This window comes from Lithobates pipiens, unplaced genomic scaffold (assembly GCF_037356315.1).
Source record: "Lithobates pipiens isolate NorthernLeopardFrog02 unplaced genomic scaffold, aLitPip1_a1.2 Scaffold_23, whole genome shotgun sequence".
Lineage (NCBI taxonomy): Eukaryota > Metazoa > Chordata > Amphibia > Anura > Ranidae > Lithobates > Lithobates pipiens.
In genome coordinates this window covers 155,176,043-155,190,503 of record NW_027507785.1, presented here as the reverse complement: position 1 = coordinate 155,190,503, position 14,461 = coordinate 155,176,043, and the positions used below count along the sequence as shown (strand labels likewise).

General features: G+C 42.9%; 1 protein-coding gene across 1 annotated transcript in view; it reads right to left on the bottom strand.

The window, feature by feature from the left end:
- The window catches only part of GUCY2C (guanylate cyclase 2C), a 1,344,189-nt gene that overhangs the window by 588,691 nt on the left and 741,037 nt on the right, over positions 1–14,461 (bottom strand). Inside the window, exon 19 of the mRNA XM_077452503.1 lies at positions 2,434–2,522. Within this exon, the coding sequence (XP_077308629.1) occupies positions 2,434–2,522 (89 nt within the window). The remainder of the gene's footprint in view (positions 1–2,433; positions 2,523–14,461) is intronic.

Sequence of the window (14,461 nt, the reverse complement as noted above, 5' to 3'; positions counted from 1 at the left end):
AACAGTGCTTACACCAAACATAAAACAAAAAACATACACGTACGGACGCCAGTGGAATTGAAGCTGATCCAATGTTGGTGCTAATAAATATGCAACAACTTATGCTGATTACCAATGTAGGAGCCGCATCAATTCCCCCTCGAGCCAAATAGGAGATAGGGTTAGCCGGGAAGACAGCAATTATAGCAAAGCCATAGAGATAATAATAATAATGATAATGATGTCATTTCTACCTGGACGCCACGCTGCGGTGTAGCGGCAAGGATCCCTGATTGGGCTGTGAGCTGACAGCGAACATACAGGATCATCCCTACTGCCCAGGAGATCACCAATCACTTCAAGCTCAAGGTTGATACAATTTGTGAAGCGATCTCTACTGTACAGATACCTTCTCCACTTAACACTCCATGCCCACAGGTACAATCATTACTTCCCTCATTCAACCCCACCACTATAGACGAGGGTGCTACATTTCTTAGCTAACCACCTGACCTCTGGATCCTGTTCCCTCGCAAATGCTATGTCCACCATCTGGTTCTATTCTACACTCTCTAACTCACATCTTCAATCTTTCCCTCTCTTCTGCCATCTTCCCTAACTCTCTAAATCATGCACTAGTTACCCTCATATTTAAAAAGTCCTCACTGGATCCCTCCAATCTTAACAACCTATGCTTCATCTCCTCTTTTTATCCAAACTCCTTGAACATCTGGTCTACAACCAACTGAGTGACCACCTCACCGAGAATAACCTTCTTGATCCCATCCCTGCATGCCAAGGTTCTAGGTGTAATCCTGGACTCTAACATCCTTTAACCCCCACGTCCAATCACTGTCCAAATCTTGTCACCTCAACGTATGCAACATCTCCAAAATACACCCCTTTCTAACCAATGACACCAGCTTCTAGTTCACTCCCTGGTCATCTGACACCTTGATTACTGCAACTACCTTCTCATGGGCTTACCTTTACGTAGGCTATCCCCCCTTCAGTGCATCATGAAAGTTGCTGCCAGGCTCATCCACATTACTAACTGCTCCGTGTCTACTACTTCTCTCTGTCAATCCCTCCATTGGCTACAGCTCACCCAACAAATTTAATTCAAAATACTAACAGTAACTTACAGAGCCACCCACAACTCAGCCCCCAGCTACATCACCAGCCTTGCCTCAAAATACCAACCTAATCATTCTCTTCGTTCCTCCCAAGACCTCCTTGCTCTCTAGCTCCCTCGCCACCTCCTCCCATGCTCACCTCCAGGACTTTTCCAGAGCCTCTTCCATCCTATATAACTCCATAGCCCAATCTTATCTCCTACTCTGTTTGCTTTTAGATGATCCCGAAAAACCCTCCTCTTTAGAGAAGCCTATCCTGCCCACACCTAACAACTGTACTTTTATTTTCTCCATCAGCTCACCCCCCCCCCCCCCCCCCCCCTCAGAGATTTTAATTTTTCTATCACTTGACCCTCTCTTCTAGACTGTAAGCTCTAATGAGTAGGACACTCTTATTCCGCCTGTATTGAATTGTAACTGTACTGACTACCCTCATGTTGTAAAGTGCTGCACAAATTGTTGGCACTATATAAATCCTGTATAATAATAATATTTAACATTTAAAATATCATGTTTAGGAAACATAAGATGCTTACAATGAATGAAAGAATATAAATGTCAGCCTAATACATACCTACTGTATATTTACATTTTGAATAGATAATAGTGGACTCATATACTTCTTTCAAACTCTTGTTGAAAGATATCTGTACTTTCCACTAATAGGGTCTTGTCATAGTCAGTACAACAGAGTTTGAAGCTGATTTCTAGGATTTTGTGAGATTTAAATAGTTTATTTGGATCAAGCTGGACTGATTGAACTAGACTTCCAATTTCCTTCACTAACAAATGCAGAAGCTGTAAGCTCTTGTTGTATGCAGCCTCAGCTTCCTATCCCACTCTTATAACAAAATCGAGTTGGGCTGAGTGCTGTTCAGTCATTCACAGCTTTGCATCCTTTGAATTAAAACAAAGCTTTCTCTGAGGTGAAGTTTATAATGACGTCCGCCCACCTTTCTTACTCAGCCAATTATGCATCTTAGAATATTCAAAAATTGCAGCAGGATGATGGAGAATGCATTTTCTGCAGAAAGGGAAGTCAGTTTCCAAAAACTTATAATAATCCAGTGAGTGATCCAACCTGTTAACATTTAGCCATAAGCAATGCTTTATATTGTCTATATAAAACAGCATAAATCAATTTTTAACTGAAAAATGAAATGTAATCACCATTAAAGAAAACAGCATGCCTTTAAATGTTTTTTTGATTGGACAGTGGAGCTTACAGTCATATTTTTCACAGTTATAATTTTATCATTTTTAATTATTTATATAAAATATCAAGCTAATTTAGAAATAAATTGAAATAGAAACCCACCTCAATTTCCCACTCCTCTGCTGAATCTAAATTAAGGTCAGGTCGAAAGGCACAATCTCCTTTAAAGTTCTGTACTCTTGCAAGTTTTTCTAAATTCAGATTAATAAAAAGCATGACTTAAATCATCCATGTTTTTTCATTTTAAATTTTATAAATGTTTTGTCTTAGAAAATACGCCTTCGCTGTTACATGAATATTTCAAAATTATTTTTCCTACACTTGGCCTACAATAATTTATACAATAATAATAATAATAATTTATTTATAATTTATACAGTATAAATGTTACATTTGTATAGTAAGTATTATTACAACAATTTATAAGTGCAGATATAAGTACATAACCCTGTCCTGTCTCCTGGGCTTATTTTTATTTGTATCAAATCATTCAATAGATGTTCCTTAAACCGGTAAAATATAGTTTGCGAAGAAAAATACTATATATATATCCAATAACTTTAACAACAATACAATTACCTTCCCTCGGAGTAAACAAAGTACAATAACCAATAAATTAAACACTGGAAATGTATCCCTATATTTGGCCCGCCAACATTTAAAATGCCTTTTTTCCTAATAGTGATTCCCATTGTAAACTTAACACTCTTCATTTCACTAATGCTTTAAGAGGGTAAAATGATATATATCTTTTCCCAGTCATTAGCAAAGCACAAACCTAAGTATCGGAACCCCTAAGTACATTTTCATCTCAGAGGGTATACCCACTATCCTAAGCTGGCCATACACTGATCATAAATTTGTCTGGTTCAGCAGGGGTGAGCCAAAGTTCGATCAGTGTGTGGCAGTCCCTGTTGAAAATCCGTGATTATCTTCTGTCAAAAGGGGCATGTTGGAAAGATTTTCTTCACCAGCAACTGCAGCAATTGCTTACAGCCAAAGATCAGTTTGACAGCGGGGTGTGAAGACTACAATGACCTGATGGTGGAGGAGGGATTGCATAGTGCATCGCTAGCTTAATTCAAGCATACATATTCCAGTTAACCTGGATTAAAGTGGTTCTAAAGTGGTTCAAAAGCTAAAACTTTTTTTTTTTTAACGCATTTCCTGCATGAAGGTAAAAACATTCTTTGCCACTGACTATGCTGCCCCCTTCCCAAACACACACTTATCTGAGTCCTGTATCGATCCAGTGCTGTACCTGGCGGCATTTCTTCTCTACTGTATTTCTCTTCTCACGGTATGATCAGGCAGCAGCAGGAGCTATTGGTTCCTGCTGCTGTCAGTCAAATCCAGCAGAGAACGGGGGGGGGGGGGGGGGGGGTGAGCCAGGCTGTGTGTGCCAGTGCATCTGTCATAATTGCAGGCCGGAGACTACAGGAGACCAAGACCTTTGCACAATGTCAGGAATGGGTTCACCTGCTGGTAGCACTCCTGGACCTATAGTTTATAGTTCTGGTGTCCACCAGCAGCTATTAGTAAAAAAAAAATCAAATATCAGAGCTATATTCATCTAATCCAGGGGGCTTAAAATCCTGGAGATGTTTAAGTTCCTGTTAACTGATTGGATCATTACGTTTTTCTAAATGCTTATTATTCAATTATTCTAATTAGCATTGGGCCCAGGACTATTGTTTATCATAGTCATCAAGAAGATTTACATGGAAATCTATAAATACTTTTTCAGTATCTTCGTAGAATGTCATCATCTGACCCTGTTTGTTTTTTTCATTATTTTTAGATTGTTACATTTTAATCAATCTAGACAAAAACTTTGGATCGCCTTGCAAGATTCTTCATGGTCCTCTAAACATCTTGTATTATCAATATTCCTCTAGTTTTCCTCCAAAGACTCCAAATATTGTTTATATTTCATCTCTTCCCAGAGAACATTTCCTTTACCACTGATGTAATGCCTTCAATCTTGCCACTTTATTTTCATTTCAATAAAAACAATAGTGTGCCCTTTGCATACAGATTTTAATGTGTGCCAAAACAGTAAAGGTTTTTTTTTAAATGTGTTTTATGATCTTGTGTATTCAATTAATTTCCTTACAAATGGAAACATCCACCTTTCATTTCACCCTTTTCCTAAAATCAATTGACATTGGGATGAGACCAGAATTAATAATAAAGTGAATTTTTTAATAGTGCCTCATTCAATTTGCATAGTTCCTTTCTTCATGCTCAACAACTTAGGCAGTCTGCAGCTAAAACTCCTCTAGATTCTTGTCTGCCACTTACTCTGGCAGCCCCATTAATCCTATGGTATTCCCCTTTGATCTAAGTCATCAACCTCATCCATTAGCCAGGTGTTTTCCTTGTAACCACTGACTCAGATTAAAACAATTTGACCTACTAGAGTAGAGATTCAAAATTCTGTCTCCACCAACTTTCGTAAAAAAAAAAAAAAGGCAGGTTTCTTTAATCTAATTTTTTTTCTTTGAACATTTTCTAGTAAAGGCTTTAAAGAGGAAGTAAACCCTAATGGGTTTTACTTCCTCTTTTTCCCCTGCAAAGTAAAAGCATAATGGGCTAGTATGCGGGTATAACCCTTACACCATCTACACTAAGGTTCAATTCACCATTCCTCCTTACTACACTAAGGTTCAATTCACCATTCCTTCTCACTTCACGTGGGGTTTAAGATTAAATACATGACATTTACACAGAGGTTGTAGTATATCAGCACATCGATACCAAAGGGGCTACACTCACTCTTTTTTTTTTTTTGGTTTATACCATTTTGATTCATTCCAGCAAGTAATATCACTGATTATTAAATGCTCTTTCGCGGGCTTCTGTCCATACTAGCCCAATATGTTGCACTTACCAGGTATAGACGTGTAAAAACGTGAACCAAAATTACATCCTCATCCTATAAATCAAGGAGCAGGTGGTATAGTGCACTCTGAACTAACCCAAGAATCCCAGATTTTAGCAATTTTTTGGGGGCATCCTCTGGCCTCATACGTCAATTTGTGTAATAGGATTGCTTCTTTGATGATGGTGAGCCATAAGGCTATAGTGGGTGAGGATTGAGATTCCCAGTGCATAGTTATTGATTTCTTTGCATAAAACAGGACTATACGTGGTTTGTGCATTTTTAGATAGACTTTCATTATCTATGTATCCTAGCAAGCATTGCAAAGTATTAAGGATATTGGGTATTTGAGTGATGGAGCTAACAAAGGCCGTGAATTCCAGTCAGAACTTTCTAATCAGTGGACATTCCCACATTAGATGGAAAAATGTGCCATCAGCCATGTTACACAGAGAACATATTGCAGAGGGTAATTACATAGTTACATAATTACATAATAGATGAGGTTGAAAAAAGACACAAGTCCAACAAGTCCAACTTATGTGTGTGATTATATGTCAGTATTACATTGTATATCCCTGTATGTTGAGGTCGTTCAGGTGTTTATCTAATAGTCTGAGACCACCACCTGTGGAAGGGGATTCCACATCCTTGCCGCTCTTACAGTAAAGAACCCTCTATGTAGTTTAAGGTTAAACCTCTTTTTCTAAATTTAAAGAGTGGCCACGAGTCTTGTTAAACTCCCTTCTGCAAAAAAGTTTGCTCCCTATTGTGGGGTCACCAGTATGGTATTTGTATATTGAAATTATTATCCCTTCTCAAGCGTCTCTTCTCCAGAGAAAATAAGTTCAGTGCTCGCAACCTTTCCTCATAACTAATATCCTTCAGACTTTTTATTAGCTTTGATGCCATCCTTTGTACTCGCTCCATTTCCAGTATATCCTTCCTGAGGACAGGTGCCCAGAACTGGACAGCATAATCTAGGTGCGGCCGGACCAGAGTCTTGTAGAGCAGGAGAACTACAGTGCCTTGCGAAAGTATTCGGCCCCTTTGAACTTTTCAACCTTTTGCCACATTTCAGGCTTCAAACATAAAAATATAAAATTTTTATTTTTTGTGAAGAATCACCAACAAGTGGGACACAATTGTGAAGTGAAACGAAATCTATTGGATTTTTGAAACTTTTTTAACTAATAAAAAAATGAAAAGTGGGGCGTGCAAAATTATTCGGCCCCCTTGCGTTAATACTTTGTAGAGCCACCTTTTGCTGCAATTACAGCTGCAAGTCGCTTGGGGTATGTCTCTATCAGTTTTGCACATCGAGAGACTGAAATTCTTGCCCATTCTTCCTTGCAAAACAGCTCGAGCTCAGTGAGGTTGGATGGAGAGCGTTTGTGAACAGCAGTTTTCAGCTCTTTCCACAGATTCTCGATTGGATTCAGGTCTGGACTTTGACTTGGCCATTCTAACACCTGGATACGTTTATTTGTGAACCATTCCTTTGTAGATTTTGCTGTATGTTTGGGATCATTGTCTTGTTGGAAGATAAATCTCCGTCCCAGTTTCAGGTCTTTTGCAGACTCCAACAGGTTTTTATCCAGAATGGTCCTGTATTTGGCTGCATCCATCTTCCCCTCAATTTTAACCATCTTCCCTGTCCCTGCTGAAGAAAAGCAGGCCCAAACCATGATGCTGCCACCACCATGTTTGACAGTGGGGATGGTGTGTTGAGGGTGATGAGCTGTGTTGCTTTTACGCCAAACATATCGTTTTGCATTGTGGGCAAAAAGTTTGATTTTGGTTTCATCTGACCAGAGCACCTTCTTTCACATGTTTGGTGTGTCTCCCAGGTGGCTTGTGGCAAACTTTAGACAAGACTTTTTATGGATATCTTTGAGAAATGGCTTTCTTCTTGCTACTCTTCCATAAAGGCCAGATTTGTGCAGTGTACGACTGATTGTTGTTGACACGTACCTGGTTGGAGGCCGAAATGCAGAGAGGGCTCCCCTTGCGGCTGAGTGCAGTACACCCCTGAAGTTGGATACAGAGGGTGTAGTGCCCAGAGAAGCACAGGTTGCCAGATGGATTCCGGAGATAAGAGCTGGTGGGCACCTGAAGGACACCAGGTAATGCAGGAAGCACAACAGAGTTAAAGTCTATAAGAATCCTCGTAATACTTGGCAAGGTGTGCGTAAGGAGCAGTAATGGAAGCCAGGCCAGGGGTCAAACACAGTAGATCCAGCAGGAGGATGAGGCAGGTTGCAGAAACGGGGACAAATAAAAGGTCTGGTATCAGGAAGCAGGCAGGAACAGGTAACTGTAGCAAAGTCCGTGATACTAGCCGGGATCAGGTATAGGAGAAGACAGCAAGTCGATAAAGCAAGCCAGGGGGTCAAAACCAGAAGAGCAGATCAGACAGGTCAGGAACGAGCCGGGTCACAACAGGAATCCAAATAGTACTTTCACAGAGGTTCAGGAACACAGGAAGACTGACAAACCAGCAACTGCAGACACCAGCAGACTTCCTTATATAGGCCCATGTGACCTGCTGGTAGAGATACTGGGTCCTAAAGTCCTTCTCCTGCTGATGGCTCCCTGACAACTGACACTATAGCCCGCTCTCCTACGGCCATTTCCCTGACAGTGCCCCCCCCAAGGGGCAGCCTCCGGATGCCCCAACGGGCCAATGCTTCGGGATGTCTTCTGTGAAAGTCTCGCACAAGTCTAGGAGCATGCACATTGTTTTCAGGCTCCCAGGAATTGTCTTCGGGAGGGTACCCCTTCCATTTGATTAGGTACTGAACCTGCCTACCCCTCCTCCGGCAATCCATAATGGCTTCAACCTCAAATTCTGTTTCCCCTTCTACCAAGACTGGAGGTGGAGGTGGCTCTTCTCTTCCAGGGAAGGGACTGGGTACAGCTGGTTTAAGCAGGGATATGTGGAACACTGGATGGATCTTGTATTGGGTAGTGCCAGCTCAAAAGCCACCGGGTTATCTCTCTTTTGATTTCAAAGGGACCGATGAATTTGGGTCCGAGCTTCCGGGAGGGACATGAGAGCTTGAGGTTTACTGAAGAAAGCCATACCTTGTCCCAAATCTTAAAGACAGGATTCCTTCTTCTTTTATCATGGAACTTTTTATAGTCCTCTTGGGCTTTTTTCGCATGGCCTCCTGTAGCAACTTATAGTTGGATTGAATGAACCTTAATCGATCCTGGACAGCAGGAGCAGAAGTTTCAGGTATAGTATTTGGAAGGAAGGAAGGAAGGGGGGATGGAATCCATAGTTTGCCCAGAAAGGGGACTGATTGATTGCTGCATGCAAAGAATTATTGTATGCAAACTCAGCACAGGGAAGAAGGGAGATCCAGTCATCCTGCGAGCAAGTACAGAAACACCGAAGGTACTGTTCTAAGGTCTGGTTAGTCCTCTCTGTTTGACCATTGCTCTGAGGGTGGTAAGCTGAGGAAAGACACACTTCTATCGATAGAGATTTGCAGAGATCCCTCCAGAACCTGGAGGTGAACTGTACCCCTCTATCGGAGACAATACTATCCATGTATCCATGTACAATCCATGTAATCTGACAATCTCTTTAATGAACATGTTTGCTGTGTCTGAGGTGGAGGGTGTGCCACTCATCGGAAGGAAGTGTGCCATTTTGGAAAGGCGGTCTACCACCACCATGATGGTGGTGCATCCCCCAGAGGGGGGCAGGTCTACTATAAAGTCCATGGATATTTCTTTCCAAGGTTGTTCAGGAATGGGTAATGGCCTCAAAAGTCCCCATGGCTTGGCATTGCAACCCTTGCTGCGCTGTCATATGGTGCTAGAGTTCACATACTTTCTGCAGTCCTGTCTTAGGCTGGCCCACCAAAATGAGCGCTGAACGAGTTCAGTGGTTCTGCGTATCCCAAAATGCCCAGCAAGTTTATGGTCATGTGATATTTTTAGAACCTGGAGTCTGACTGGCTGGGGAACAAAAATTTTATCCTGGTGCCACAAAAATCCATCTTGATTTCTCAGTGAGGACACTTCTGATCCAGAGCACTGGGTTGAGGCTTGCTTGATTAAGGTCTTTAAGTCAGGTTGGATAAGCAAAAAATTCTGGGTAGATAGGATCGTACTTGGCTCTGTCATTTCAGGGGTGTCCGGAAACATTCGGGAGAGTGCATCTGCCTTCCCATTCTTGGAACCTGGCCTATATGTAATATGGAAATTGAACCTGGAGAAGAACAGAGCCCAGCGGGCTTGCCGAGGTCTTAAACGCTTGGCTGTCCTGAGGTACTCCAGGTTCTTATGGTCTGTAAAAATCATAATGGGATGAGCGGCGCCCTCCAATAAGTACCTCCATTCTTCTAGGGCAGATTTAATGGCCAGAAGTTCTCTATCTCCCACGTCATAATTTCTCTCTGGTGGGCTCATCTTTCGAGAGAAAAAGGCTACGGGGTGAAGAAGAGCCTTAGGTCCCTGCCGTTGGGACAGGATTGCCCCTGTAGCTACTTCAGAGGTGTCCACTTCCAATACGTAAGGCAGGGTCGGATCTGAGTGCCGTAGGATTAGGGCGGAAGTGAACAGATTCTTTAATTTGTCAAAGGCTGTCTGGGCTTCTGGAGACCACTGGGTCAGCTGAGTGATGGGTGCTATGGTGGTGGAGAAATCCTTCACAAACCTCCTGTAGAAGTTAGAGAACCCCACGAAGTGCTGAACACCTTTCTTGTCTGAAGGAGCTGGCCAGTCTAGTATTGCTTTCACCTTCTTTGGGTCCATTGAAATTCCTTCTGTGGAGATAATGAGACCCAGGAATTGAATAGATGTTTTTTCAAAATCACATTTGTCTGCCTTAACATATAGTCCATGTTTTCTCAAGGTTGAGAGCACCTTTTTTACGTGGATTCGATGAAGCTCCAAAGAGGCAGAAAAAATGAGGATATCATCGAGGTATACGATTACAAAGTAATCCAGGAATTCCCGAAAAATGTCGTTCACTAGATGCTGGAACGTGGCTGGGGCGTTGCATAACCCGAACGGCATCACAAGGTATTCAAAGTGGCCGAACCGTGTCCGAAATGCTGTTTTCCACTCATCACCCTGGCATATGCGGACAAGGTTATAAGCGCCCCTCAAATCCAATTTAGTGAAAATCCGGGCGGTTCGGAACCTTTGAAAGAGTTCAGGAATGAGAGGGAGTGGGTATCTGTTCTTTACAGTGATTTTATTGATTTCTCTGTAATCTACACACTGCCGCAATGTACCATCCTTCTCCACGAAGAATATACCTGCCCCAGCAGGAGAAGAAGAGGGTCGGATAAACCCCTTTTCTAGGTTCTCGTGAATATATACTCGTAGGGTCTCCAGCTCGTTTTCAGATAGGGGGAAGATTCGTCCAAACGGGATCTCGGCCCCCTGGAAGAGTTCAATTGGACAGTCATAAGGCCGGTGAGGTGGGAGGACATCGGCCTTTTTCTTGTCGAAAATGTCTATAAACTCATGATAAGCTGGAGGAACATACTGGAGATTACTGAGAGCAGGTTGCACTGTCAGACAGCTAACAGGCTTACTGGAGCTGGGAGTAAAGCAATGCTGCAGGCAATATACTGAAGAAAGAGAGATTTCCTTCTTGGCCCAATTGATCTGTGGGTTATGTGCCTGCAGCCATGGAATTCCCAAGATGATAGGAAACATGGGGGAACATAGGATATCAAATCGGACAAATTCTTGATGGCCGGTATCTGTGGTAGTGAAGATGGGCATGGTTTCCTGGGTGACAACTCCAGAACTGGGCAGGGAACCATCAGCCAACAGAACCTCAAGTCTTTGCTTTTTTTCATAGAGAGGCACACCAAGTTTCTTAGCCAGAGATACGTCCATAAAACAGCTACATGCCCCAGAATCAATGTTTGCTTGTAGCCGAATCTCCCTTTCTGCCACTTGTAAGGAGATGGGAAGAACAAGGTAAGAATGGCAGGATCCAGAGACTTGGAGATATGTGGAAGTTGGTGGGTAGACCTTACTGGGTCTTATGGGGCAGCTGCGCAAAAAATGTCCGGCCCCTCCACAGTACAGGCAGAGATTGGCCTGCTGGCGGTGTTGTCTCTCCTCAAGAGTAAGGGAGGAACGGGCCAGGCCAACTTGCTTTGGTTCCCTTTCAGAAATTGCAGGGCAAACAGATGTGGGTGCTACAGCAGGAGAAAACTTGGGTAGCATCTGTGTAGGCTGGAAGGATTGAGCACGTTCAGACCGCCGCTCCCCCAGGCGCCTGTCAAGCTGAATGGCTAGGCGAATAAGTCCATCAAGAGAGTCAGGAATAGCAACTTGAGCCAGCTCATCCTTAAGGATCTCAGACAGTCCTTGGCAGTACTGGAACCTGAGTGCTGCCTCATTCCAGTTAGTGTCAGTGGACCATCTGCAGAAATCCACGGTATAATCTTCCACTGGGCGTTTTCCTTGCCGTAGAGCAACTAAGGCAGATTCAGCAGAGGCCGCACGCTGGGGGTCATCGTACAACAGAGTCATGGCCTCAAAGAAAGTGTCCATAGTATTCAAAGCAGAATTTTTTTGTTCCAGCAGGTTATGAGCCCAGGCTTGGGGTCCCTCAGATAAGAAATGACCAATCCTACTTTCACAAACTCAGAAGCAAAAGTTCTAGGTTGAAGGGCCAGGTACAGTAGGCAGGCATTCTTGAAGGCCCTGAACTTTTTCCGGTCACCGGAGAATCGTTCGGGTGTAGGTATCCGTGGTTCAGGAGGAGGCAAGGAAACTGGAACCGTATTAAAGGAGGAAGAACTAGAGTCCACCAAGGCTGGAGCAACAGGCAAATGCTGCAGCCGATCCTCCAACTGGAAGTAGCCATCCTCGAGCTTCTGTACAGCTTGTGTAAGGGTGGTGACTTGTTGACACATCATTTTGAGCGGGGAAGCACTTCCGTCGGCCTCGGTCATGGCTGGTTTGTACTGACACGTACCTGGTTGGAGGCCGAAATGCCGAGAGGGCTCCCCTTGCGGCTGAGTGCAGTACACCCCTGAAGTTGGGTACAGAGGGTGTAGTGCCCAGAGAAGCACAGGTTGCCAGATGGATTCCGGAGATAAGAGCTGGTGGGCACCTGAAGGACACCAGGTAATGCAGGAAGCACAGCAGAGTTAAAGTCTATAAGAATCCTCTGTAATACTTGGCAAGGTGTGCGTAAGGAGCAGTAGTGGAAGCCAGGCCAGGGGTCAAACACAGTGGATCCAGCAGGAGGATGAGGCAGGTTGCAGAAACGGGGACAAATCAAAGGTCTGATATCAGGAAGCAGGCAGGAACAGGTAACTGTAGCGAAGTCCGTGATACTAGCCGGGATCAGGTATAGGAGAAGACAGCAAGTCGGTAAAGCAAGCCAGGGGGTCAAAACCAGAAGAGCAGATCAGACAGGTCAGGAACCAGCTGGGTCACAACAGGAATCCAAATAGTACTTTCACAGAGGTTCAGGAACACAGGAAGACTGACAAACCAGCAACTGCAGAAACCAGCAGACTTCCTTATATAGGCCCATGTGACCTGCTGGTAGAGATACTGGGTCCTAAAGTCCTTCTCTTGCTGATGGCTCCCTGACAACTGACACTATAGCCCGTTCTCCTACGGCCATTTCCCTGACAGTTGTCCTATGGACAGACTCTCCCACCTCAGCTGTAGTTCTCTGCAGTTCATCCAGAGTGATCATGGGCCTCTTGGCTGCATCTCTGATCAGTCTTCTCCTTGTCTGAGCTGAAAGTTTAGAGGGACAGTTAGGTCTTGGTAGATTTGCAGTGGTCTGATACTCCTTCCATTTCAAAATGATCGCTTGCACAGTGCTCCTTGGGATGTTTAAAGCTTGGGAAATCTTTTTGTATCCAAATCCGGCTTTAAACTTCTCCACAACAGTATTACGGACCTGCCTGGTGTGTTCTTTGGTCTTCATGATGCTCTCTGTGCTTTTAACAGAACCCTGAGACTATCACAGAGCAGGTGCATTTATACAGAGACTTGATTACACACAGGTGGATTCTATTTATCCCCATCAGTCATTTAGGACAACATTGGATCATTCAGAGATCCTCGCTGAACTTCTGGAGTTTGCTGCACTGAAAGTAAAGGGGCCGAATAATTTTGCACGCACCACTTTTCAGGTTTTTATTTGCTAAAAAAGTTTAAAATATCCAATAGATTTTGTTCCACTTCACAATTGTGTCCCACTTGTTGGTGATTCTTCACAAAAAATTAAAATTTTATATCTTTATGTTTGAAGCCTGAAATGTGGCAAAAGGTTGAAAAGTTCAAGGGGGCCGAATACTTTCGCAAGGCACTGTATAGTTTTATTTCTGGAGTTGATCCCCTTTACGATATTCTGTTTGCTTTGTTAGCAGCAGCTTGGCATTGCATGCCATTGCTGAGCCTATCATCTACTAGGACCTCCAGGTCCTTTTCCATCTTAGATTCCCCCCAGAGGTTCTCCCCCAGTGTATAGATTGCATTCATATTTTTGCCCCCCAAATGCATTATTTTACATTTTTCTACATTGAACCTCATTTGCCATGTAGTTGCCCACCTCATTCATTTGTTCAGATCTTTTTGCAAGGTTTCCATATCCTGCGGAGAAGTTATTGCCCTGCTTAGCTTAGTATGGTCTGCAAATACAGAGATTGAACTGTTTACCCCATCCTCCAGGTCATTTATAAACACATTAAATAGGATTGGTCCCAGCACAGAACCTCTTCCTGATGCAACAAGCCAGGACAGAAGCCCGCGAAGGAGCATTTAATAATCAGTGATATCACTTACTGGAATTAATCAAAATGGTATAAACAAAAAATAAAATAAAAAGAGGGAGTGTAGCCCCTTTGGTATCGATGTGCTGATATACTACAACCTCTGTGTAATTTGTCATGTATTTAATCTTAAACCCCACGTGAAGTGAGAAGGAATGGTGAATTGAACCTTAGTGTAGATGGTGTAAGGGTTATACCTTCAGCCTAGATAGAATGTGCAAAAAAAATAAATGGTAAAAATAAACAAATAAAGGTAAAATGTGTTCTTAAATAAACAAATCCATAAACGTATTGCAAAATGCCTGTGCAAAGATAACAAAAGATGAAGTGCTTATATGGATTCAATAAGTGCTGGTGCAAATGTTTTGTTGACATTTTTATGTCATGTGTTTTCACAAAAATTATAACCAGTTAAGAGAATATATTGCCCAAAAAAATTATAAAATGCCTATATTATAATGAT